The sequence below is a fragment of the Peromyscus maniculatus genome, chromosome 4 (genome assembly GCF_049852395.1).
Source record: "Peromyscus maniculatus bairdii isolate BWxNUB_F1_BW_parent chromosome 4, HU_Pman_BW_mat_3.1, whole genome shotgun sequence".
Taxonomy (NCBI): Eukaryota; Metazoa; Chordata; class Mammalia; order Rodentia; family Cricetidae; genus Peromyscus; species Peromyscus maniculatus.
Genome location: NC_134855.1, coordinates 5313038 through 5336159, shown reverse-complemented (window position 1 = coordinate 5336159; position 23122 = coordinate 5313038). Strand labels below are relative to the sequence as shown.

The 23122-nt window shown below is 45.9% G+C and overlaps 1 protein-coding gene across 8 annotated transcripts; it reads right to left on the bottom strand.

Moving 5' to 3' along the window:
* Positions 1–206: 206 nt before the first annotated feature.
* Rabepk (Rab9 effector protein with kelch motifs) lies at positions 207–22804 on the bottom strand. Of its 8 annotated transcripts, none has more exons than XM_006988728.4 (8): positions 22314–22804; positions 19553–19611; positions 16350–16507; positions 12573–12725; positions 5541–5702; positions 4122–4271; positions 1091–1240; positions 207–519 (listed from the first exon to the last, which is right to left on the bottom strand). In XM_006988728.4, exons 2-8 carry the CDS (start codon positions 19603–19605, stop codon positions 227–229), a joined length of 1119 nt encoding a protein of 372 aa, XP_006988790.1. In that variant the 5' UTR covers positions 19606–19611; positions 22314–22804; the 3' UTR covers positions 207–226. The 8 variants fall into 8 exon arrangements, with proteins under 8 accessions (XP_006988790.1, XP_042130741.1, XP_042130742.1 ...); XM_042274807.2 differs by having other exon boundaries at positions 12573–12746; positions 22314–22493; XM_042274808.2 differs by lacking the exon at positions 22314–22804 and adding an exon at positions 21962–22297 and having other exon boundaries at positions 12573–12746.
* Positions 22805–23122: the final 318 nt, after the last annotated feature.

Sequence of the window (23122 nt, the reverse complement as noted above, 5' to 3'; positions counted from 1 at the left end):
CAAAGTCCTTCTTTTTAGACAGCTTGTGGCCCAGCTGACCTTCCAATTTACTATGTAGCTGAAGTTGACAGTTCCTTCTGACCCTCTGCCTCCACCTCCCACATGCAACTAAGGGTGTGCACGCCCCTTTTGGTTAAGGGAATACACCGTGCAGAGTATTTGGCACTGTGACTCTCAGAGGTTTCACTTTTGTAAAAAGTAACAAGTAATAAAAATGTGGGTTTTATTAGTCAACTACAGTCACAATGCAATCGTCATAGATCTCCCCTTCTGTATTCATCCCACCGAACACAAAACAGAGCAACACGTTAGCCTGACTCTCCTCAGGTGACCCACCACCCTGAGTCCCATGCTTGTCCGCAGCATCCCCTTCCTCAGCTTCGCAGCTGAGGATGCCAGACTCCGAGTCTTCATTCGCAGAGGAGGATGTCACTGGCCACGGAACGACACACATGGAGTGGTCCAGTCGGCCAGCAGGTAGGAAAGTATCGAACTGGAGTGACGTCCAATGCTGCTTTTCTAAGTAAGGGGGACAGAGACAGATGTTTCCAGAAACAGTCAATGATTTTCTGCATTAGTTAATCCACAAAGAGGAAATAAAGGGAGAACAGGCTGGGCCAGTGCACACCCGCATTCCAGTGCTCAGGAGGCGCTGCAGGAGGATTGCTGCCATTTTCAGACCAGCCTGGCTACACAGAGAGGCCATGTTTTTCTGTGGGCTTTTTTGGTTTTTTGTTTTGTTTTGTTTTGAGACAGGATTTCTCTGTGCAGTTTTGGTGTCTGTCCTAGATCTCACTCTGCAGACCAGGCTGGCCTCGAACTCACAGAGATCTGCCTGCCTCTGCCTCCCAAGTGCTGGGATCAAAGATGGGCACCACCACCGCCGGGCTCTGTGGGGTTTTGTTTTGTTTTGTTTTGAGACAGGGATTTTTTGTGTAGACCAGGCTGGTCTCAAACTCAGAGATTCACCTGCTTCTGCCTCCCAAGTTCTGGGATAAAAGGCGTGTGTCACCACGACCCAATGAAATCCTGCATCACTTTTCAAAGAATGTTTGTATTTGTTTAAAGACCAGGAGTGAAGCCTGCTCACCTGTGTGATACCTGTACATTGTGTTCAGTGCTCCAGTGGGCGTCATTCCTCCAAACACATACACGTGCTTTCCCACAGCCACGGCGGCGTGGGCAGCACAGCCTGCTGGAACAGCCCCTGTGGGACTAAGCTTCTGCCATTTCATGTCACCTGTCACAAGAAAGAGTTTTGCACATGAGCCAAAATGTGATTTCAAATTATCTGCTGCAAAATGATTACTGAGGGTCATCCACAGGGAGGTGTTCTTTCTTGTTTTTTTTTAAGACAGGGTCTCACTAGGTAGCCCTGATCTGGAATGCCCTATGTAAACCAGGCTGGCCTTGAACTTCTGCCTTTACCTCCCGAATGCTGGGATTAAAGGTGTTGAACACCATGCATGAGTCACAGGAAACCTCTAAGAAGTAACAGAGAAAGGTTCAGTGTGCAGAACTGTTTTTGAGGGAGAGCAGCTTGAATAATTCTCTGATCTGGAGCAGGGATCTACAGTTTTAAAAGGCATCTCATGGGATTCTGATGTCCTTTGGAGTACGCTGAGAAATGTGAAACTTTTAATAGTGATGTCATCTTTAATTGTTCACTGTGTGCATGTACACAGATATGCAGGCACACATGTCCATCTATATGTGCATCTTTTAAACACATTTTTTAAAGATTTTATTGTATGCATATGTATGTTTTGCCTGCATGCTTGTCTGTGCACAACACGTGTGCATGGAGGACAGAGGAGGGTGTTTCATGCCTTGGACTGAAACTACACTGGTTGTGAGCTGCCATGAGGATGCTAGGAATCAAACCCAGGTCCTCTGCAAGATGCCAAGCCACCTCTCCAGCCCCTCCAACAGTAACTTTTACGGGTGCTGGCTATGACTCGTGAACTCTTGTTCAGCCCTATGAGCTGCTATCACTTCTATCTACATCCTTCCTTCTTATAGACGAGCACACAGGGTGAGAAGACAGAGTGACGTGAAAGTGGCAGAGTTGGTCACACCGAGGCTGCGTGGCCTGTGTCCTCTAGGCTGCACTCAGCACTCATTCCCAACACTACTTCTGCAGAACTGTCTGCATGTTTTCCAAGGAGCATTTAAATGAAGTATATACATACCACTGGGGTTTAAATTAGAATCCATCTGGGAAGGAAGAAACAATAGCTAGGAAGTACTTCCTCAGCACAGGAAAATGGGCAGTCTTAGAAAATTATCAGGCCAAGCACGATGGCACACACTTTTAACCCCAGCACTCAGAGGCAGAGGCAGGTGGATCTCTGTGAGTTTGAGGTCAGCCTGGTCTACAGAGCGAGTTGCATGACAACCAGCGCTACACAGAAAGACCTTGTCTCAAAACAATAAGAACCAATCCTGTCCTGTTTGAAACTGCTCAGGAGTGCATGACTCTAGCCCTTGAACTCAGCAGGGGGATCGCCAGTTTGAGACTGAGCTGCACAGCTAGACTCTGTCTCCAAAAAAAAAAAAAAAAAAAAAGGGAATCAAAATCCCTGATTGTAGCCAATGGAGGAATCCCAGCCAGTGAGCCTGCTTCCAAGGACACAGTGCTTTGCACAGGAGTTCTTGTGCCTTCTGCCCATCACCCTTGTTCTGTGGTCTACAGCCAGGCAGACCTTGCTCATCTACTCATCCATCACTCAAGAGCAGACAAGCACTAAGCCACCCTCCAGCAACTTCACCAAGGAAAGAGGAGGTCCCTGCCCCATGCAACTCACATCTAGAAAGACTCAGAAGAGTACAGCCCTCAGAAGTGAAGACAAGCTTCAGGTTCTCTCTAGCTTTCCTTTTTCCAGGGTTTTTGACCATGCAGGCCAACAAACATGCAGTTCTGGTCATCCACCTCCATTATCTGGACCAGAAACTGAACAGGAGCCAAAGCATAAGGAGCTCTGGCTGGGAACACAAACTGCAGGGAAGTGCAGTGGGCGGGCGGGGCCGGAAGGGATGACAGGCCTGCTCATGCTCTCAGTGTTGGGGAATGACTGCTTATTTTTATTTTGCTCTTTTTTAAAAATAGATGAAATCGGGTATGGTGGTGTACACCTCTAATCCCAACACTTTGGAGGCTGAGGCTCGGATCTCTAGGAGTTCAAGGCCAGCTTGGGCTATATAGAGAGCTCTAGGCAAGCCAAGTGTGACCTTGTCTCAGAAAAAAAAAAAAGAAAGAAAGAAAAAATTTAAAAAGATGTATTTGGCTTGGCTCTTCTTGAAGTTCTAGGCTTAATTCCCAGCACCTACAACTATTTGTGACTCCAGTTCCAGGGAATCCAATGCCCTCTTCTGGCCTCTTTAGGAACTACATACATGTGGTTGGTACACAGACATACATGCAGGAAAAATGCCCTTAAACATAAAATATTTTATTTTGTTGTTGTTGTTTTCTGGTTTTTCAAGACAGGGTTTCTCTGTGTAGCCCTGGCTGTCCTGGAACTTGCTCTGTAGATCAGGCTGGCCTCGAACTCAGAGACTTTCCTGCCCCTGCCTCCTAAGTGCTGGGATTAAAGGCGTGCACTAGCACCACCCAGCTAGAAATTTCTTATTTTTAATCATGTGCCTATGTGTGTGTCTACATGTGGGCACGTGCAGGGGTCAGCTGAGACCGGAAGTTCTGAGTACGCTGCAGCTGCCGGTGGGTGCCTGGAATCGAACTTGGAATCGTCCTCTGTAAGAGCAGTCAGTGCTTTAACTGCTGAGCCATCTCTCCAGCCCCAGTTGTTAATTATATTTTTCCTTCTTTCTCCTTCAGGTCTGTCTGTCTGTCTATCTACCCACCTAACTCACTTATTTGGGGTGTACAGTGTTTTGTCTGGTCCCCCCCCCCCGCCGGCCCTGTGGGTGGTGGGAAGCCCATGTGCCTCACGGCTGAGCTCTCTCCAGCCTCGTGTCCCTTAGTATCCAGACCTTGCTTCATGGAGTCCAGGAAAGACTCTAACAGCCGCTCAAGTTACCAACACAGAAGATGAATTCTTTCCGAGTGCATTTTAAAGACTTTTGAACACATCAGCCCCCTGGCCCTCCAACACACTTACTTATATCGATGCAATGGAGGTCATCAAAGAACTTGTCCCCTGCTAAGCCTCCATGGATGAAGAGTTTTGTCCCCGCTGCCACCATCACATGGCCATGCCGGGGAGACGGAGGACTTCCATGTGTCTCTGGCTGAGACCACGTCAAAGTGTCTACGAAAGTAAACACACTGACACCAGGTGGCATGCTTCTTCAGGCTCCTCCACAGCAAAGGTGCCCCAAGAGTCATCGTGGGGCCTTCCCTCTGACCTACCAGCCAAGATCTCCATCCTTCCACCCAACCTCTACTTGGACACTTCCGGGCTGGGGACCGCAAAGCCAGTGACTGGCAGGCTGGCCCTCAAGTCTGGGCCCTACGGAGCTATTTCTTGCTTTGGATTGAAAAATGTGTCCTGTAAGCTTTAACCCAGAACTGTTAACATAAAGGTGTGTGCTGCTTCTGTGAAAAGCCTTGGGAGGCGTTTTGTTTGTTTTCTCTCTCTTTGCTGTGGCAGTTTGTTTTCCAGGGGTACAGGAGATCAAGTGCAGGGCTGCACGGACGGAGCACAGCCTCACCACCGAGCTGCGTTCAGCCCGGAGCCGCCGTCTTTTGGTCCCTGTGTTTGTTTTTTGAGACTGGGTCTCACTGTGTAGCCGTGGCTGGCCTGGAACCATGTAGACCAGAGATCTGCCTGCTTCTGCCTCAGAGTGCTGGGATTAAAGACATGCACTAATCAACCAAGCTTGATTGACTAATTTAAATAAATTCTTAAAAAAAAAACTATGTATTTTTTTTTTTAAGATTTACTTATGGCCGGGCAGTGGTGGCGCATGCCTTTAATCCCAGCACTCGGGAGGCAGAGCCAGGCGGATCTCGGTGAGTTCGAGGCCAGCCTGGATTACCAAGTGAGTTCCAGGAAAAGCTGCAAAGCTACACAGAGAAACCCTGTCTCAAAAAACAAAAAAACAAAAAAACAAAAAAAAAAAAGAAAAGAAAAGAAAAAAAAAAGATTTACTTATTTATTATGTATACAGTGTTCTGTCTGCATGGCCAGAAGAGGGTATCAGATCCTATTACAGATGGTTGTAAGCCACCGTGTGGTTGCTGGGAATTGAACTCAGGACCTCTGAAAGAGCAGTCAGTGCTCTAACTGCTGAGCCATCTCTCCAGCCTCCTTGATGTATTTTGTATGTGACAGGTTTCATGTATCCTCATCTAGGCCTGATCTCACCTGCTGGGATTATGGACACACATCTGCCATCATGCTTGGTTTGTGTGGTGCTAGGGACTAATGTGGATGGGGTTTGGTGCATGCTAAGCAAGTAGTCTACTTAGTTCAAATCTTTTTTCAAGACCCTGTTTCCTGTGTGAGAGATAAGGGAGGCTGAGGCGGTCCTGGCCAGGTAGGGAGCCCCCGGACCCCCACACCCGTAGTCCATACTTGCGTCAAATACGTGCAACTTCACATCCTGCACAGGCTGGGCACCTCGCTCTCCTCCCCCAAAAACATACAGCTGGTTTCCGATCGCTGCCGATGATGTGTGGAATGTTCTTGGGGATGGTGGTGGGCTGCTCACTTCAGGCGTGGTCCAAGTCCTGGTTTCTAGTCCAGAGAGAAAATAAGCAAGACCTGGGTGAGGGCCTTCTGACTTTACTGCTAATTTCCTGAGGTACTGGGGATCCACATCTGCAGACCCTGCCCGTGACTCTTGGTAGGGCTTATCAGGGTCACCTTTGTACCCTAGTCTCTAAGGAGCACAGCATGGCATGGTGTGGCATGGCCCGCATGGCACGACTTCAGGCAGGGGACTCATACTCTCCAACGCCAAGGAAGAACAGGATGATGTCAGAGGTCGTCCAGACAGACCAAATTCCCCAAAGCTGAGGAGCCGTAAGTTCAATGAGGAGCGGGTCTTCCCACTCCGCTGACAGCTCTGCCTCTGCCATGCAGGAGCCCAGCAGCGCTAAAATCCATTCCCACTAGATGCCAGAGGCCAAATGTGACAAGTTGCCTAGAAAATGTGGCCTAGAAAAAGAAAGACTAGCTGGAGAGATGGCTCAGAGGTTAAGAGCACTGGCTCCTCTTCCAGAGGTCCTGAGTTCAATTCCCAGCACCCACATGGTGGCTCACAACCATCTGTAACGGGATCTGGTGCCCTCTTCTGGCCTGCAGACATACATGCAGATGGAGCACTCACATACATAAACTACATTAAAAAGACAATATAGAAAAAATAGACAATATCGCTGCAATTGTAGAGGCACTAATAATAACCCTACTGAATAATAAGTAACAAATAAAGGTCAGTTTCTCCCTTCTCAGTGGGAACTGAAGCCAAACTACATTGTTACTTGCTTAAGGTGGTATGGCTAGCAAATGGCTGTGGGCTTTAGATACATTCCATATATAGATTAAGGATTTGTTTATTTATTTATTTGAGTGCTCTATCTGCATGTACACTTTATGCCAGAAGAGGGCATCAGAACCCACTATAGATGTTTGTGAGCCACCATGCGGGTGCTGAGAATTGAACTCAGGACCTCTGGAAGAGCAGCCAGTGCTCCACTGAGCCCTCTCTCCAGCCCCAATTTGAACAGTTTTAATAATATCATGGTCTGTGCCTTTTCTACCATTCTGTCTTAAAAACAAAAAATATATATCACCACATGGAGTGTATACAGAGTTTCTTTCCTTCCAAAATAAAACATGAATGTTATAGGAACAGATGCACTAACTCAGCACCTTCTCATGCAAGATGGTAGGCCTGAGCTATTGTGGGATATCTGTATACTGTGTGAATATATATTACTGTGATTGGTTTAATAAAGAGCTAAATGGCCAATAGCAAGGCAGGAGGTATAGGTGGGACTTCCTGGCAGAAAGGAAAGAGGAGATAATCGAGGCTTGAGGAAACCCCAGGAGACACGGAGAGGAAACGGGGTACAAGATAGGAGAGAGGTAATGCCATGTGATAGAATGTAGATTAATATGAATGGGTTAACATATAAGAGCTAGTTAGGAACAAGCCTAAGCTACAGGCCGAGCTTCATAGTTAATAAGAAGTCTCCATGTCATTATTTGGGAGCTGGCTGGGGGGACAGAAAAAGACTCGTTACATATAGTGTCCAATGTGGGGCCCAAATATCCACATAGGGCCTAAGAAAGCGGTCTCTTGGGTAGGCTTGGCATACAGAGGCAGGGCTCTTTTAAGAGGCCCTGCTGCTGTGGGATGTTCTGTATGTCCTGTGGGAGCCCATTCTCGGGTTCCTAGTGGCTTTACCCAGCAGGTCCACATAGAGGATGATTAGGACCACGGCCTGAGTGCAGGTGTCTGAGATGGTCTGCACTTGGCTATGCTGTGGGATGGTCTGTATGTCAAGTTGCTCTGATTGGTCAATAAATAAAACACTTATTGGCCTGTGGCTAGGCAGGAAGTATAGGCGGGACTAAGAGAGGAGAAATAAAAGAACAGGAAGGCAGAAGGAGTCACTGCCAGCTGCCACCCTGACAAGCAGCATGAAAAGATGCTGGTAAACCACGAACCGCGTGGCAGGGTATAGATTTGTGGAAATGGATTAATTTAAGCTATAAGAACAGTTAGCAAGAAGCCTGCCACGGCCATACAGTTTGTAAGCAATATAAGTCTCTGTGTTTACTTGGTTGGGTCTGAGCGGTTGTGGGACTGGCGGGTGAGAGAGATTTGTCCTGACTGTGGGCAAGGCAGGAAAACTCCAGCTACACCCTGCTTTGCAGCAGAGCACTTGAGCAACTTGTGTGCCAGGTAAAAGTGCCTGCCACATCGTGGACACAGCAGCTTCCCAGAGTTGGAGTGGTAAACAGGTTGGTATGATGCTAAGCTCTCAGGGAATCCACGGGGTGCAGAGCTAGCTGCCAGAGCCGCACACAGCTGGTGTGGCTGTTTAGGGTTTGTCTTGAGGTTGAAGAAGGTGCACAGTAAAGTGGTCCAGACAGAGAAAACCTTTAAACAGATACAGTAAAAAATGGGTATAGACAGTCATAGAAAAAAAAAAGTCTTTAAAGAAAGAGTAAAGTAATATAAAAAGAATAAGCCATGAAAAGATGTGAAATACACAGAACATCTAGACCCTGTATGGTGTGTGGTGGTATTGTGTTCCCCAAAATATTGTGTGTACCCTAATAAACTTATCTGGGGTCAGAGAACAGAAAAGCCACTAGATACTTAGGATAGGCAGCGGTAGCACATGCCTTTAATCCTAGCATTCCAGAGGCAGAAATCCATCTGTTCAAGGATACAGCCAAGCATGGTGACTCATGCCTTTAATCCCAGAAAGCCAGCCTTTAATCCCAGGGAGTGACGGTAGAAAGGAAAGATAGAAAGGCGTGAAGACCAGAAACTAGAAGCATTTGGCCTGGTGAAACTTTTGGCTGGTTAAGCTTTTGGCTGGTTAAGCATTCAGGCTTTCGAGTAGTTCAGCAGAGACCCATTCTGGATGAGGACTGAAAAGCTTCCAGCCTGAGGAAACAAGATCAGCTGAGGAACTGGCAAGATGAGGTAGCTGTGGCTTGTTCTGTCTCTCTGATCTTCCAGTATTCACCCCAATAACTGGCCTCAGGTTTGATTTTATTAATAAGAACTTTTAAGATTCCTGCTACAATGGTGCTTTGTTGACTTTGAATTTTTTAAATGCTAATGTACAAAAAACAATAGCTGTCGAGGGACATTGGATTATGGAAACTACTAAATTAAACCAACATATATATTTTAAGAATGTCTTAATTTCAAAATGAAAGTAAAAAAACATGTTGCATTGGAGGAGAGGTTGTACCTTTGTTTCCACAGAAAAGAAAAAGATATGGCTCTCTTCAAAATTAATAAAGATCAGATTTGATTGGGGAACACCTCCTGAAAATCTTGGCTACAGATATAAAAAAGAAACCACGAAAGACTACAGGGCAGCTGACGTATATGCTGATCCCTATGCTATGGGAACAGCTGAGACTGGATGAATCTTGTTGGCTACAGAATCCTCATGACTTATTATTAAATGCCATCCTTTCATATGGCATAGGTAGAGGTTTGGTTATACAGTTCAAAAAGACTTATAAAGTTGACAGATGCCTTCTACCTGCTCAAACATAAAACAAAAAATCATCTTTGACTGACTTGCGCACACTGCATATTTCATACTTGTGTTAATGCAGATATGTATGTTAACTTTAAAAGTATGAATGTTTTCAGAAACCAGACACCAATGAAAACAGATAGCCCAGGTGATCCAGCCTCTCAGAATGCCTCTGTTGCAGTTATCTCAAAATTCTGCATCCAAAACAACTTCAGGGCTGCTGGCTGAGATGGTCCAGCCTCACAAACTAACCAGCCAAGACTTCAGATAAGCTCTACACTTTCCCATCACATAGAGACTAAACAACAAATAATACAGCTAGCTCTCTCAGGACTTGACCATTATGCCAGTTTTCTCAGGGTCCCCTGAGGACGTCATCAAGCCAGACAGGAAGCAGTCTAGAGAACATGACACCCACCTTGCCAAGAGGTGGGGTAGGTGGTTTTTGGTTGTTTGGTGGGTTATGGATGCTTGTAATCATTTAGGGGGGTTGGTTACAAGTCGTTGTTGGTCATGGTCAGGAAAAAAGCTGAACAAAGGAGATTAGATTCAGGGATCTGTTACTGAAGGTAAAAAGCGGAGATACAGAATGATGGGATAAAAGGGTGGATTGTTGAGTCTACTTTTTAAAAAGATTTATTTATTTATTACATATATAAATATCATATATGTATATATTATTTATTATTACGTATGCAGATATCATTACAGATGGTTATAAGCCACCATGTGGTTGCTAAGAATTGAACTCAGGACCTCTGAAAGAGCAGCCAGTACTCTTAACCTCTGAGCCATCTGTCCAGCCCCGCCAAGTCTACTTTTTTTTTTTAAAGATTTATTTATTTTTACTTTATGTATGTTTTGCCTGCATGTGTATCTGTGTAAAGGTGTCAGAACTCCTGGAGCTGAGATTACAGATAATTGTGAGCTGCCATATGGGTGCTGGGAATTGAACCTGGGTCCTCTGGAAGAGCAGCCAGTGCTCTTAACCACTGAGCCATCTCTCCAGCCCCTTGAGTCTAATTTTTTTTTTTTTCCCAAGACAGGGTTTCTCTGTGTTGTTTTGGTGCCTGTCCTGGATCTCACTCTGTAGACCAGACTGGCCTCGAACTCACAGAGATCCGCTTGGCTCTGCCTCCCGAGTGCTGGGATTAAAGGCGTGCACCACCGCCGGGCGAGTCTACTTTTGAACAACTATTAGTCTCAAATATTTTAAATTGATATGGATTTTTATATGTTGATACAAATTTAAGGTTATTTTTGTTATACTGTATATATGTTTTTACTCTGGTTTGGGGTGTTGTACCTATAAGTTCATTTTAAAACATAATGCAAAGCTCTAGTCCTTAAACACTATAAAGATAATTAAGAATCACAGGTTAGTAGTTGTGGAGTTGTGGGATATTTGTACACTGTGTGAAGATATATTATTGTGATTGGTTTAGCCAAGAGCTGAACAGCCAATAGCTAGGCAAGGGGTACTTCCGGAAAGAGAGAAAGGAGAGAGGAGATAATCGACGCTTGAGGAGATCCCAGGAGACACGGAGAGGAAACGGGGTGCAAGATAGGAGAGGTAATGCCGTGTGATAGAATGTAGATTAATATAAATGGGTTAGCATATAAGAGCTAGTTAAGCACAAGCCTAAGCTACAAGCCGAGCTTTCATAATTAATAAGAACTCTCCATGTTAATATTTGGGAGCTGGCTGGCAGGACAGAAAAAAAACCAAGCTCTTGATCCTTCCCATGGTGCTCACTCACCCCTGAGAGCTATATGGGAGATCAGAAGCTTATGAAGGTCTCTGGAGAGTGGATCAGAGGACTGAGGCCTGATCTGTCAGACTCCCACATTAGCTCCACCACAACCAAATACTAGTTCTTGTTAGAAAAACTGCCTTCTGCAAAAGATCTGCATTCAACATACAAAATGCTACACAAGGCATGTACAATACATGTGAGAGTCAACAAGAATGTGCAAATGGAACGGGCCTCGGCCCTCATCAGAGCGAAATGAACCCTCTCTAGAGCTGCAGATCTCGGGCAGGGCTTGAATGACAGAAATAAGTCCTGGGTACAGTGGCTCACGCTTGTAACTGCAGCATTCGGGAGGATGAGGCAGGAAGACCGAGAGCCTAGACTCTCTAGCAAGACAATCAGCAAAAACAAACAACCAAAATAAATAAAATATGTAGGCAGACTTTCCTGTCCTGACAGTCAATTCCCAAATAGCCACACAGAGACTTCTTATTAGTTATAAATGCTTGGTCAATAGCTTAGACTTATCTTTAACAAGCTCTTGTAACTTAACCCATTTCTATTCATCTACGTGCTGCCCCGAGGCTCATTTACCTCATCTATGTACTTTTCATGTCGCTTCTTCTGAGTCTGGCTGGTGACTCCTCAGCCTCCTCCTTCTTCTTCTCTTAGTCTGGCTCTACCCACTAACCTTATCCTGTCCAGCTATTGGCCAGTCAGCTTCTTTATTAAACCAATCACAGTAACATCTATTCACACAGTGTAAAGTAATGTTCCACAAAAAAATTAAATCAAATCAATTTCTCTGATAGGAGCTTCCCAGAGTTTCACTGTTTGTTTTTGTTTTTTGTCTCATGACAATGTTTTACTACATACCCCTGGCTGGCCTCAAACTCATAGAGATCTGCCTGCTTCTGCCTTCAGAATGCTGGGATTATAGGCGTGTACCACTGTGGGTTTTTTGTTTTGTTTTTAAATAAATGCCATTACCCAGAGTCTAAAAGAAAGGGTCCCAGCACTTGTGAACTCAGCACTTGGGAATCTGAGGCAGGAGCCCTGGGCTGTAGAGCACACACATACACACTGCCATCTTTTTCTTTCTTTTTTTTTCCCCAGACAGGGTTTCTCTGTGTAGCTTTGCACCTTTCCTGGATCTCACTCTGTAGCCCAGGCTGGCCTTGAACTCACAGAGATCTGCCTGGCTCTGCCTCCCGAGTGCTGGGATTAAAGGCGTGTGCTACTACCACCCAGCAGCTACACTGCCGTCTTTTTAAAGGTGGACTTCTAGAACTGATTTCCACTTTTCAAATTCTGTCTGGATCAATACAGCAACTAACAGAGGTGCATTTGATCCCTGGGACCCACATGGTGAAAGGAGGCAACTGGCTTCCACATGAATACTACTGAATGTGTATGGTCTCTCTCATGCTCGCGCGTGTGTGTGCGCGCGCACGCACATACACACACACACACACACACACAAATTTAAAAATGTAAAAAGAAAAAAATCTAAAAATTCCTATTTCTATGAGGTCAGCAAGGTAAAATAGGTTAATTAGGGCAATTCAAATATACTGTAACATAACTGCATCCATATGTGTATGTCTACTCACCAGGATTCAAGACTTGCAGACAATTCCGGTTTCCTGACTGGTCCGCACCCCCGAACACCCAGATGCAGTGAGGTGTGCAGGAGGGGGTGAAGCTGGCATGCTCATACCGAGGCAAGAGGCCTTCCCTGGTGGCCGCGGCCCACCGCTGTGTTCCTAGGAAACATTTGCCCAGTCCTTAGACGGGACGTCAGCTGGTAATTCTGGCTGACAAACGCGGGAAGGGAAATCATAAACACCAACCGTCAGTCCTTAAAGGGAGCATGTTCAAACCGAAATACCGAAATGTTGTTCTCTAGCACACACTTGCAGGCTGTCTGCCTGACCCATGAAGCTTCTTTCACGGAAACTGTCCAACTGTCTCCATTCTTCCTCCCAGAGTCCAGGTGACATATGGACAGCACTAACTTGCTAGTCATAACTAACGGGACTAGAGGCAGCTGCTGGACTCCATGGGCCGCTTGGATCCAGTTTCCATTCTCTCAGCAGCCTGGGCTGCTATTTTCTGTCCTTAGACCCTGAAAAACACCCCTGATATCTATATACATCTCAATCTCCCCCACCACCATTTTAAGTGACTAAGTGATCTCTGGGCAAACAGAGAAATGATGCCTAAACCAACTAATTCTTTTAGTTAGCAAATCACTAATCTAGGACCTTACAAGTATCATGCTGCTGTTAGGTAATCACAACTGCAAATGAAGCCGGTTAGTAATCTCTATGTAATAGGATACTATGGTCCAAATGGCTTTGCTGAGGTCACCATGGTACTGATAACTTGTAATAAAGATGTAATTGAAGCTGGTATGGTGGTCCAGGACCCCAGTACTTGGAAAGTAGAGGCAGAAAGGTTGTGGGTTGTAGTCTGGGCTACGCAGAGAATCTAGGCATAGGAAGATGCTGTCACAGACAGACAGACAGACAGACAGACAGACAGACAGTCACAATATAACTGAGCTAAAAGGTAAGCTTCTTGAGTGCTGAAAGGGACTTAAGGTATCTTGGCCTAGTGCTGGGAGCAGAGATTCAATTGCCTGGATAGTATAAACAGAGACCGTGGTAACTCTGTGGGTGGAAACCCTGTCACTAGGTGACACTCCAGCTCTAAATAACTGTTGCCACGTAGCCACGCAGGAGGCAAGATGCCAGACCTCCTAAAATTATTATCAGAGGCCCAACCACGGCAATTTAGAATTTTCTAGTCTGTTTCTTATGTGTATGTATATACACATTTGTGCCACAGCACCTGCATGGAGGTCAGGGAACAACTTTGGAAAGTTCAATTTCTTCCTTCTACCAAGTGTGCTTCAGGGATCAAACTCAGAGGAGGCTGGGCAGCAGGTACCTTGACTCACTAAGCCAGCTCACAGCCTCATTTCTGTTATTTCAATCTTGACTCATTCACCGATCAAGTGTGCATGCTAAATTGACATAGTTGGGGCTGGAGAAAAGGCTCAGTTGTTAAGGGCACGTGCTAATCTTGCAGACGACCCAAGCTCAACTCCCAGCCTCCATGTAATCCAGCTCTAGGGATCCAATGTTTGTGGCCTCCATGGGCATTGGCACTCACATGCATATACCACACCAGACCCCTCCACACACATGCATATTGAAACCAGTAGGATAGTGGGCTGATTAATGGCTTAGCAGTTGAGAGTGGTGACTCCAGATGCCCAGGCTCAGCTCCTAGCACCGCGGTAGCTCACAACTCTCTGTAACTCCAGTTCCAGTGGCTCCAACTCTTTCTGTAGTGTACATACATACATGCAGGTAAAACACTAATACACATAAAATATTTTTCTTAAAATAATCCCTTAAGCCAATCATCTCTGTTTAAAAAAATAAATAAAACAGCTGGGTGGTGGTGGTGCCTTTAATCCCAGCCCTCTAGAGGCAGGTAGATCTCTGAGTTCAAGGCCAGCCTGGTCTACAAAGTCAAGGCTATACAAAAAAACCCTGTCTTAAAAAACTAATTAAATAATTATAATACAACAAATCTTTAAAATTTTACAAAGTTGTCCTCTAATCTCTATGTGTGCTATGCACATGTACAAAATAATAAATGTAATAAAATACTAATATTTGGACTGGGTGTGATAGCACACAGCTTTAATCCCAGCTCCTAACACTTGGGAGACAGAGGCAGGTACATCTCTGTCAGTTCAAAAACAACATGGTCTACATATCCAGGATAGCCAAGGCTACATAGAGAAACTCTGTCTGAAAAAAACTAATATATAGCTAGGCAGTGGTGGCTCATGCCTTTAATCCTAGCACTTGGGAGACAGAGGCAGGTGGACCTCTGTGAGTTGAAGGCCAGTCTGTTCTACAGAGTGAGTTCTAGGACAGTCAGGGATATACAGAGAAGACCTGTCTTAAAAAAAACAAAAAAAAAACCCCACATATATATATATGTGTGTGTGTATGTGTGTGTGTGTGTGTGTGTGTGTGTGTGTGTGTGTGTGTGTATTATAACAGAAATGCTATATGGCCATAGCCAAACATAGATGTGGTTCACTAATTTTCAACTTCTGCCTTTTGTATAGCAGTATAGCACATAGTAATAATTTGTTCACAGCTTCATTCATTCATTCATTCATTCATTCATTCATTCATTCATCAAATTACAAAGTGCTTGCTCTGGCTACATGCTCTAGCAGTTTCTGGGGATACAATTATGAGTTAAAAAGGCTCCCCTCTTCTGGCCTGCAGGGATACATGCAAACAGAACACTGTATGCATAATAAATAAATAAATCTTAAAAAAAAAAAAAAAAAGGCTCACTCTCTGTTTCTGAGAACCTTAAACTCCTGTGGGAAGTACACGAAGTAATCACATGTGCTAAGATCTGTGAAGGGGGAGATGGGAGAGCACACATGAAAACCAGAGTTTGGTCGTCAGCTTACATAGGCCAGGTGGAGCAGCACAGATTTGTGATAGTCACTTGAGAGATGAAGGCAGGAGAATCAGGAATTCAAGGTCTTCCTCAGCTAGTTCCACATCCACAGGGATTTCAAGTCCAGCCTGAGCCACACGAGACTACATTAAAACAAAGTAACACTCCCCCAAACCAAAGAGTAACACTTTCTGGGTAGGTATGGAGTATGCACTGCAGAGTGATCCAACATGGAAGCCAGGAGGCTGGTGTGAAAATGACCCCAAGCCTAGCTGGAAGCTAGTGGTGCGAACTATGGAAAGGGACAAACCGGGCAGGAGACAAAGTCAGGGCCTGATGATTAATCAGAATGTTGACAGGAGACAGGGAGGAGACATGGGAGTCACTGATGCCTCCTAAGACAGTTAATAAATATCCAATTTCTAGATTGCTGGGGCTCGCTACAGACTCTTCCCAACAAGGATGCACTGAACAGGTGGGCATGTGCTAGAGTCAGCAGAGACCTTGGGAGCCAGAAAAGACATTCCTCTCTTTAAGAGGAAAACCCTGTGTCTGGTGTGAGTTGGTATTATTATTATTTTTTTTTCAGAGCTGAGGACTGAACCCAGGGCCTTACGCTTACTAGGCAAGCGCTCTACCACTGAGCTAAATCCTCAACCCCGAGTTGGTATTATTATTATTATTATTATTATTATTATTATTACAATTATTATTACTATTTTGAGACAGGGTCTATGTTTTCCTGGCCTGGCACTTCTATATAGGCAAAGCTGGCTTTGAACTCCTGGGGGTTGTCTTACCTCTGCCTTCCTAGTCTGGTTTTGAAGATGTGTACCACCACACCCAGCAGAGTATTTTTGAGTGCTCTGCAGCATTGATCTTACCCAGATCCATAGTGTGCACATCTGAGAAGCTCTGGTTCGGATTTGCTCCCCCTACAATGAAGACCTTCCCTCTCTTGTCATCACCAACTGGGGGCAAATATGAGCAGCTGTGGCCAACTCGAGGGCAGGGTTTGTCTCCAGGGCGAGTCAAAGTGTACCTGCCAAAGGGAAGATAGATTCAGGAGGCCTGTGTGAAGATAGTCTTCCATTCCTCACAAAATGGTCACCAGAAAGGTCTGGTACACATACTGATGCTTTACATTTTATTGCTGCTATTGTACACGAGCATGTGCATGGTGTCTAAGTGCCACAGTGCAGGTGTTGAGGGCACATGAAAACTCTACAGAGCTGGTGTCTCCTTCTACTTTGATGTGGGTTCCTGAGATGGAACCCAAGTCATCAGGCTCGCTGGCCAAGTGGCTCCCCTGCTGAGCTGTCCCACTGCTCCACACTGGATTCAGCGAAGCATCACATCCTGACCAGCTACAGTCCCTTCCCTTTGCCCAGTCCCTTCCCTTTGCCCAGGACCTTCCCTTTGCCCAGGACCTTCCCTTTGCTCGGTCTCTGACTTTTCAATTTTGCCTGGACTTTTGACTCCCATGGAGCTCTGTGGTAGACAGGATTGTGGCAGTTTTTACCTTCAAAGGGAGTTGTGAAGACTCAAACAGCTTGCAAGGTCGCAGGGAGTGAGTCAGTAAACAATGCCAGGGCATTATCATATTCATATCACATTATATTCATATCATATCATATTCATATCATATTCATAGGGGCAACTATGATGCCAAGGCCCTGGCGAACAGCCAGTGTCTCCCTGTGGAGAAAATTCTCCAGAACTCATGGATTAAGCCCCATAAGGATTATATGAAATCCATTAAGAGCCTTTCCAGGCTTGGAAACCTCAAACAAATGGAAGCTAAACCTAGGATTCAAAGCTGAAACAGAGGATCAGGCATTCCCCGATACATTTATTTTGATTTTGAACAGAAAAAAATGCAACTCAAGCTTCCAAGTTGGAAATAAACCAACCAAGGGGGTGGAGATGGCTCAGAGGTTAAGAGCACTGGGTACTCTTCCAGAGGACCTGGGTTCAATTCCCAGCAACCACATGGTGGCTCACAACCATCTACAATGAGATCTGGTGCTCTCTTTTGGCAGGCAGGGATACACGCAGACAGAACACTGTATACATAATAAGTAAATAAATATTTAAAACAAAATTTAGTTTGAGACAGGGTCTCAGGCAATCTAGGACTCCAGATAGCCCAGGATGACCTTAAGTTCCTGATGCTCCTGACCCCACCTCCCAAATGCGGGGTTACAGGCCTGTGCCAGGGCACTCAGTGAGTAAGAGCAGCTCCTGGCAATTCCCGGGTCCTGTCTTATTTGAGCTCTCTGATGGTGGCACTCCTGACTCCTCCCACTTTCCTGTACCTTTTCCAGAACCTGGCTTCTCCACACCTCTTCCTCTGGCTATGCGCTCACCTTCCGGCAGCTGTTTCCTCTTCTCTCTGATCCCTTTCCCACCAGCCCCTCGGAATTCTCACTCTCCTAGTATCCTTTCCCTCCGTCTGTGCTTGCTTTTCTGGTTCACTTCATCTGTCCTGGTGGTTTCTATGGACACCCATCTCTGTCACTATCAGTGATTTCTGGATCTTTCCTCCTTGCTCAGATCTGTTCTGACATTCAGATTTGTGTATCCCATCTCCTGAAGGATGGCTAACAATGTCCCATGCATGCTGCTCACAAAGCAACAACCTTGGCTTCATTTCCTTTGTGGATCTCACTAGCCATCAGTACTATTACTGTAGGTTGACTTTAATAGTTGAGGAACAGAGGTGTAAAACAGTTAAGCATATGAGCACTATATTCAAGAATAAAAGCTGGGTGGTAGTGGCACACGTCTTTGATCCTAGCACTCAGGAGGCAGAGGCAGGAGGATCTCTGTGAGTTTTCGGCCAGCCTGGTCTACAGTGCAAGTTGCAGGACAGACAAAGCTACACAGAGAAATTCTGTATCAAAAAACCAAAAACCAAAAAAGGATAAACATCTAGAAAGATGCCAAGTGAGACAGAGCGTTCCCGGCCCTCACAGCCCTCATGGACCAGTGGGTGAAAGGACCACTTAAAAGCTTCAGGAATATCTTTTTCAGTGCTTTCACAGCCAAAGAATAGTTTTAATATAAAAGTTCTTTTTGTCTTTTTTTTTTTTTCCTAGACAGCATTTTACTCCATTGCCCAGGCTAGCACTGAACTCCAAGTGGCCGTCTGGTACCTGAGTACTAGATGGCCTGTTTTGAAAAAAAAAACAAGGTCAATCTTGGTGGCTATGCCTGTAATGCCTGCACTTGGGAGGCTGAGAAAGGAGATTGCTGAAAGCTAGGCGCCAGCCTGGGCTACATGGGTCTGTCTCAACAGCAAAGAAAACAGCAAGAGTATGTGAAGGTAGTTGAAACTGAACAGACAGGCAGAAACAGACTGATTACACAGGACCTCGTTAAGGTGCCCGCTTTGTCTTGTTCAGTGCTGAGGATCTAACTGGGGTGCTATACATGTGAGGCAGAGCTCTCCAAAAGAGCTGCATTCCCAGTTCTCTAGACGGCTTTACCCTAGAACACACCTCCAGCACATGGGTGATGGCTCTGCGGCAAGACAGGCCATGGGAGCAGGCACGGAAGCACACTTGAGTCCTGTGGGGACACTGCACCTCTCTGCAAACTCTGTGAGCCCCTCAGTGTGGGCCAGACTCCACCACCTGCTGTCTCTGACTTCACTACAGAGGGACTATCTGCCTGTGGACTTCTGGAGCCTGGGGAGCAGCCACCGATGTTAGCCAGTGTGAGCTGCTGAATGAAGGGTTTAACAAGCAGCCAAGGGACACTGAAGCCAGTACAATCCAAACTCAACTCCCTGAAACCTTAAGAATGAGCCACAGCTCAGGGGAGGACCTAAGAAAAGGGTCCGAGGATGCCAGATGGCCAGTGTTTCATTCCTCTGGTAAACAGAGTTTAATAAAATGAACAGCTGCTCTGTGATAATTACTGCCCACCTATCTTTCCTCTGAAGACCTTCTCAGACTCTTTGAGTCTAATTACCAGTTTCATTGCTACCCCTTCTTGGAGATGCTCAAATGTATTAGTAAACTACATGTCTACGAAACAAAAACTCAAGCTCTTGTGCGTGTCTGAATCCTTCCTTACAGACCATGTAGCTTTCCTGGGCTTGTCTCCAGGCTCCAAGACTGGCAGCTGCTTCATGACGCCCTATGCAGAAGAGAGGAAGGCAGTGTTCAGGCGTCTTCCTACAACACAACAAATCCGGCGGGCCCCTCACAAACCGTTATTAGATTGTGGAGGGGCTCAGTGGTAGAGCACTTGCCCAGCATGAGCAAGGCTCCAGGTTGGACCCCCAAACTGGGAAGGAACAACCACAAACCCCACCAAACCTTTGAGTGTGAACCTTCTGCCTTCTGGCAAACGTGAATCAAGAGCACCACACTTAGGGGTGAATCCTTTTTGTTTTGAAGCAAGAGCTTCGGTAGTCTAGGCTGACTTCCAGCTCTGGACAGTCCTGTCCGAGTCTCTTCAGTACTTGAACTGCAGCCACTAGATCCAGCCAGCCTTTTCCTCTTCTCCCTGTCCCCCCAGTGACAGGTTCAGATCCAGGGCCTCATGCATGCTAGGTGTCTAACTTGAGCCACACCCCCAGCCTTGACACAACTACTCAAGTTTTTCAGCTAACATTTCCCATCTGTCTCTGAGTCTCATGAGGGAGGGGCACATATCAGATGTCAGGGGTCTTTATTAAAGGTAAAACAGGCATGGGGAGGGCAATAAGGCAGGGTATACAAATCAGAACAATGTAGGACACATACATATGAAAATGCCATAATGAAACATAGTGTTTTCTAAAAATTATTTATTTTTATTTTATGTACATTGGTGTTTTTACCTGCATGTATGTCTGTATGAGGGTGTTGGATCCCCTAGAACAGGAGTTATGGACAGTTTTGAGCTGCCATGTGGGTGCTGGGAATTGAACTTGGGCCCTCTTAACCACTTAGCCATCTCTCCAGCCCCCTGAAACACATTATTTGGCAGACTAACTTAAAAATTGTATTAAAAATATTTTTTTTAAGAGCCAGGCATAGTGGTACACAGCACTGGTGAGGGAGAGGTAGGTAGATCTCTGTGAGTTCAATGCCAGCCTTGTCTAAAGAGTGAGTTCCAGGACAGCCAGGGCAACACAGAAACTCTATCTCAAAAACAAACAAACAAACAAACAAAACAACCCCCCCCACACACATATGATAGAACAATCTAAGTAGCTGAGTAATACTGAATTCTGAGATAAATCTTGGTCTCAGCATGAAATAGAAGACCAAGCTTTCTGATCCGTATTTTGTTGTTTTGAGACAGGGTCTCACTATGTGGCCCCGCTATGTGGAGTGACCTGTATCTTTTTTATGGACCCCACCTGCAATATTGGGCTTCCAGTTGTTCCCCTAACAGAGCAAGTCCTTTCATAACCTGTATTAAATCCCCTCACCCACTGGGGAGTTAGTAAAATCAACACGTGTTTTGTGGTAATTACTGCCTCCCCTATCTTCCCTTCTTATGAACTTGCACACTTCTAGTCAGTAGTTACAGCTGGTCTCAAGGAGCTGGTGTGGCTCTGTAGTCGAGTGCCTGGTTAGCATGGACAAGACCCTGGGTTCAATTTCCAGAAAAAGAAATAAATAAAAAATAAAGACCCCCCAAACAAATTTAAAAAGCTGAGCAGTGGTGGCGCATGCCTTTAATCCCAGCACCTGGGAGGCAGAGGCAGGTGGATCTCTGTAAGTTTGAGGCTAGCTTGGTCTACAGAGTGAGTTCTAAGACAGCCAGGGCTACACAGAGAAACCTTGTCTTGAAAAGAGAGAGAGAGAGAGAGAGAGAGAGAGAGAGAGAGAGAGAGAGAGAGAGAGAGAGAGAGAGAGAGAATAAAGTCCATCTCAAAGGTTCATTAAAGAAACTTTCCCTTTTATTAGCAATACACACACACTTGGCAGGGAGGCTTAATTAGAGGGGCTTGGGCTTGGGTTTCCTTTATGACCATGTCTATTTAGCCATCATTTTTACAGGAATCATTCTAAATGTAATTAACTTTTTTTTTCAAACTTATTTACTTATTTAGAGACAAGGTCTCATGTGGCATAGGCTAGCCTTGACTCATTATGTAGCCATTATGTAGCCAAGAGTGACCTTGAACTTCTGATCCTCCTGCCTCCACTTCCCAAAAGGTATGATTACAAGCAAATCCCACCATGCCTGGTTTTATCCCGCACTGGGGGATAGAACCCAGGTCTGCGTTCTCACTAGGCGGGCACTCTGCTAACTGAACTAAACCCTCAGACCCTTGAATATAATTACCTATTTAAAAGTCTGTAGTCAGCCTGGCACAGTAGTGCACTACCAGGCACTTGGGAGGCTTGAAGCAGTAGACTGATAGATAGAGGCCAGCCTGGGCTACATAGTGAGGCTCTTGTCTCAAAATAATAGTAACAGAAAAGTATCTAGACTAAATTCTAAAATCTTAGCATGTCCGTCCTTCAGATTCATTCTGATAACTTACCCACGGGCCCGCAGAGAGAAGAAATAGGGATAAATGAAGGAAGAAATGGAACTAAAGGAGAGATGCACCGGTCCACCTGCGGCCTAGGCTGCAGACCACAGGGTCCGAGCTCCAGGGGCCGGCTTCGCATAGGAGGGAACTCTCCTAGCTACCTCCTTCACATCCCCTCTCCCGGCCACATCTCCTCGTGAAAGAAGTCAGGGTCAGAGAGAAATGGCTGCCTGCTTTCCGCTAATGTGGCCGGCCGGAGACCAGGGACACCGTCCCTTCCACCCAGCTCAGGCACACTTCCGAGAGTGCCGGGATCCCGCAGACGGCCCCGCCAGAGACCTCCAGACCAGCACCAAATTACCTGTCGCAGCCCTTGCTCGTCCAGATCGTGGCTCCACCCACAGGGCGGGGCTTAAGAGCCCGCCCCCTTCCCCAGGCCCCGGAAGCGCGCAGGCCAACCGCTCTGCGCTTCTGCAGTCCTCCGGGCAGCAGCGGCCACTCCAAACAAGTCAGAGCGGCCTGGAACCCAGCGTACTGTTCGATTACTCCAATTCCTTGTTCAGCCCTTAAAGGACTAGTGGAGTTTGTTACAGCAGTCGTTAGTGGTGACTTCTGATGGGGAGGAGTGGCCTGGAACTCATTATGTAAGCCAGGCCCACCCTGAATTCTGCTCCAGCCTCCTGAGTTGACTTTATGTGCATGCTCCTGTGCAGGCTTCAGGCTGGTTCAAGCTGTGGTGTTTAAAGAAGTTCATTTCCATGACTGCTGTTTGTGGTGACAGCATGTTCCAGACCACAGGCCCTGGGTCTTGGGGAGCTTACAGGCTGAGCAGAGAGATCAAACACGACAACTAGGTCCTATTGTGAAGGGTGGGGAATAAAAAGTTCACTGAGACTGTTTGATCTTGGGGAAAGTTATTAATACTTTGGGTGTCTTCTCTCTGTAACAGAGAAATCATAAGCTTTCTATAGGGATTGTGGTCGGGTATCTATGAAGGCCCAGAGCTGATCCTCTGTAAAGGCCATGATTATTTCTATCTATAAATGAACTACCTTCTGCTGGCAACTTCATCTGCATAATCTCTGATCTATGTCCTAGCTGTAAGTGCTCCGTGTCTTTCCTAAAACAAAGGTAACTTGCCTGTGCCCATGTGTGATCAGAGTACCACAC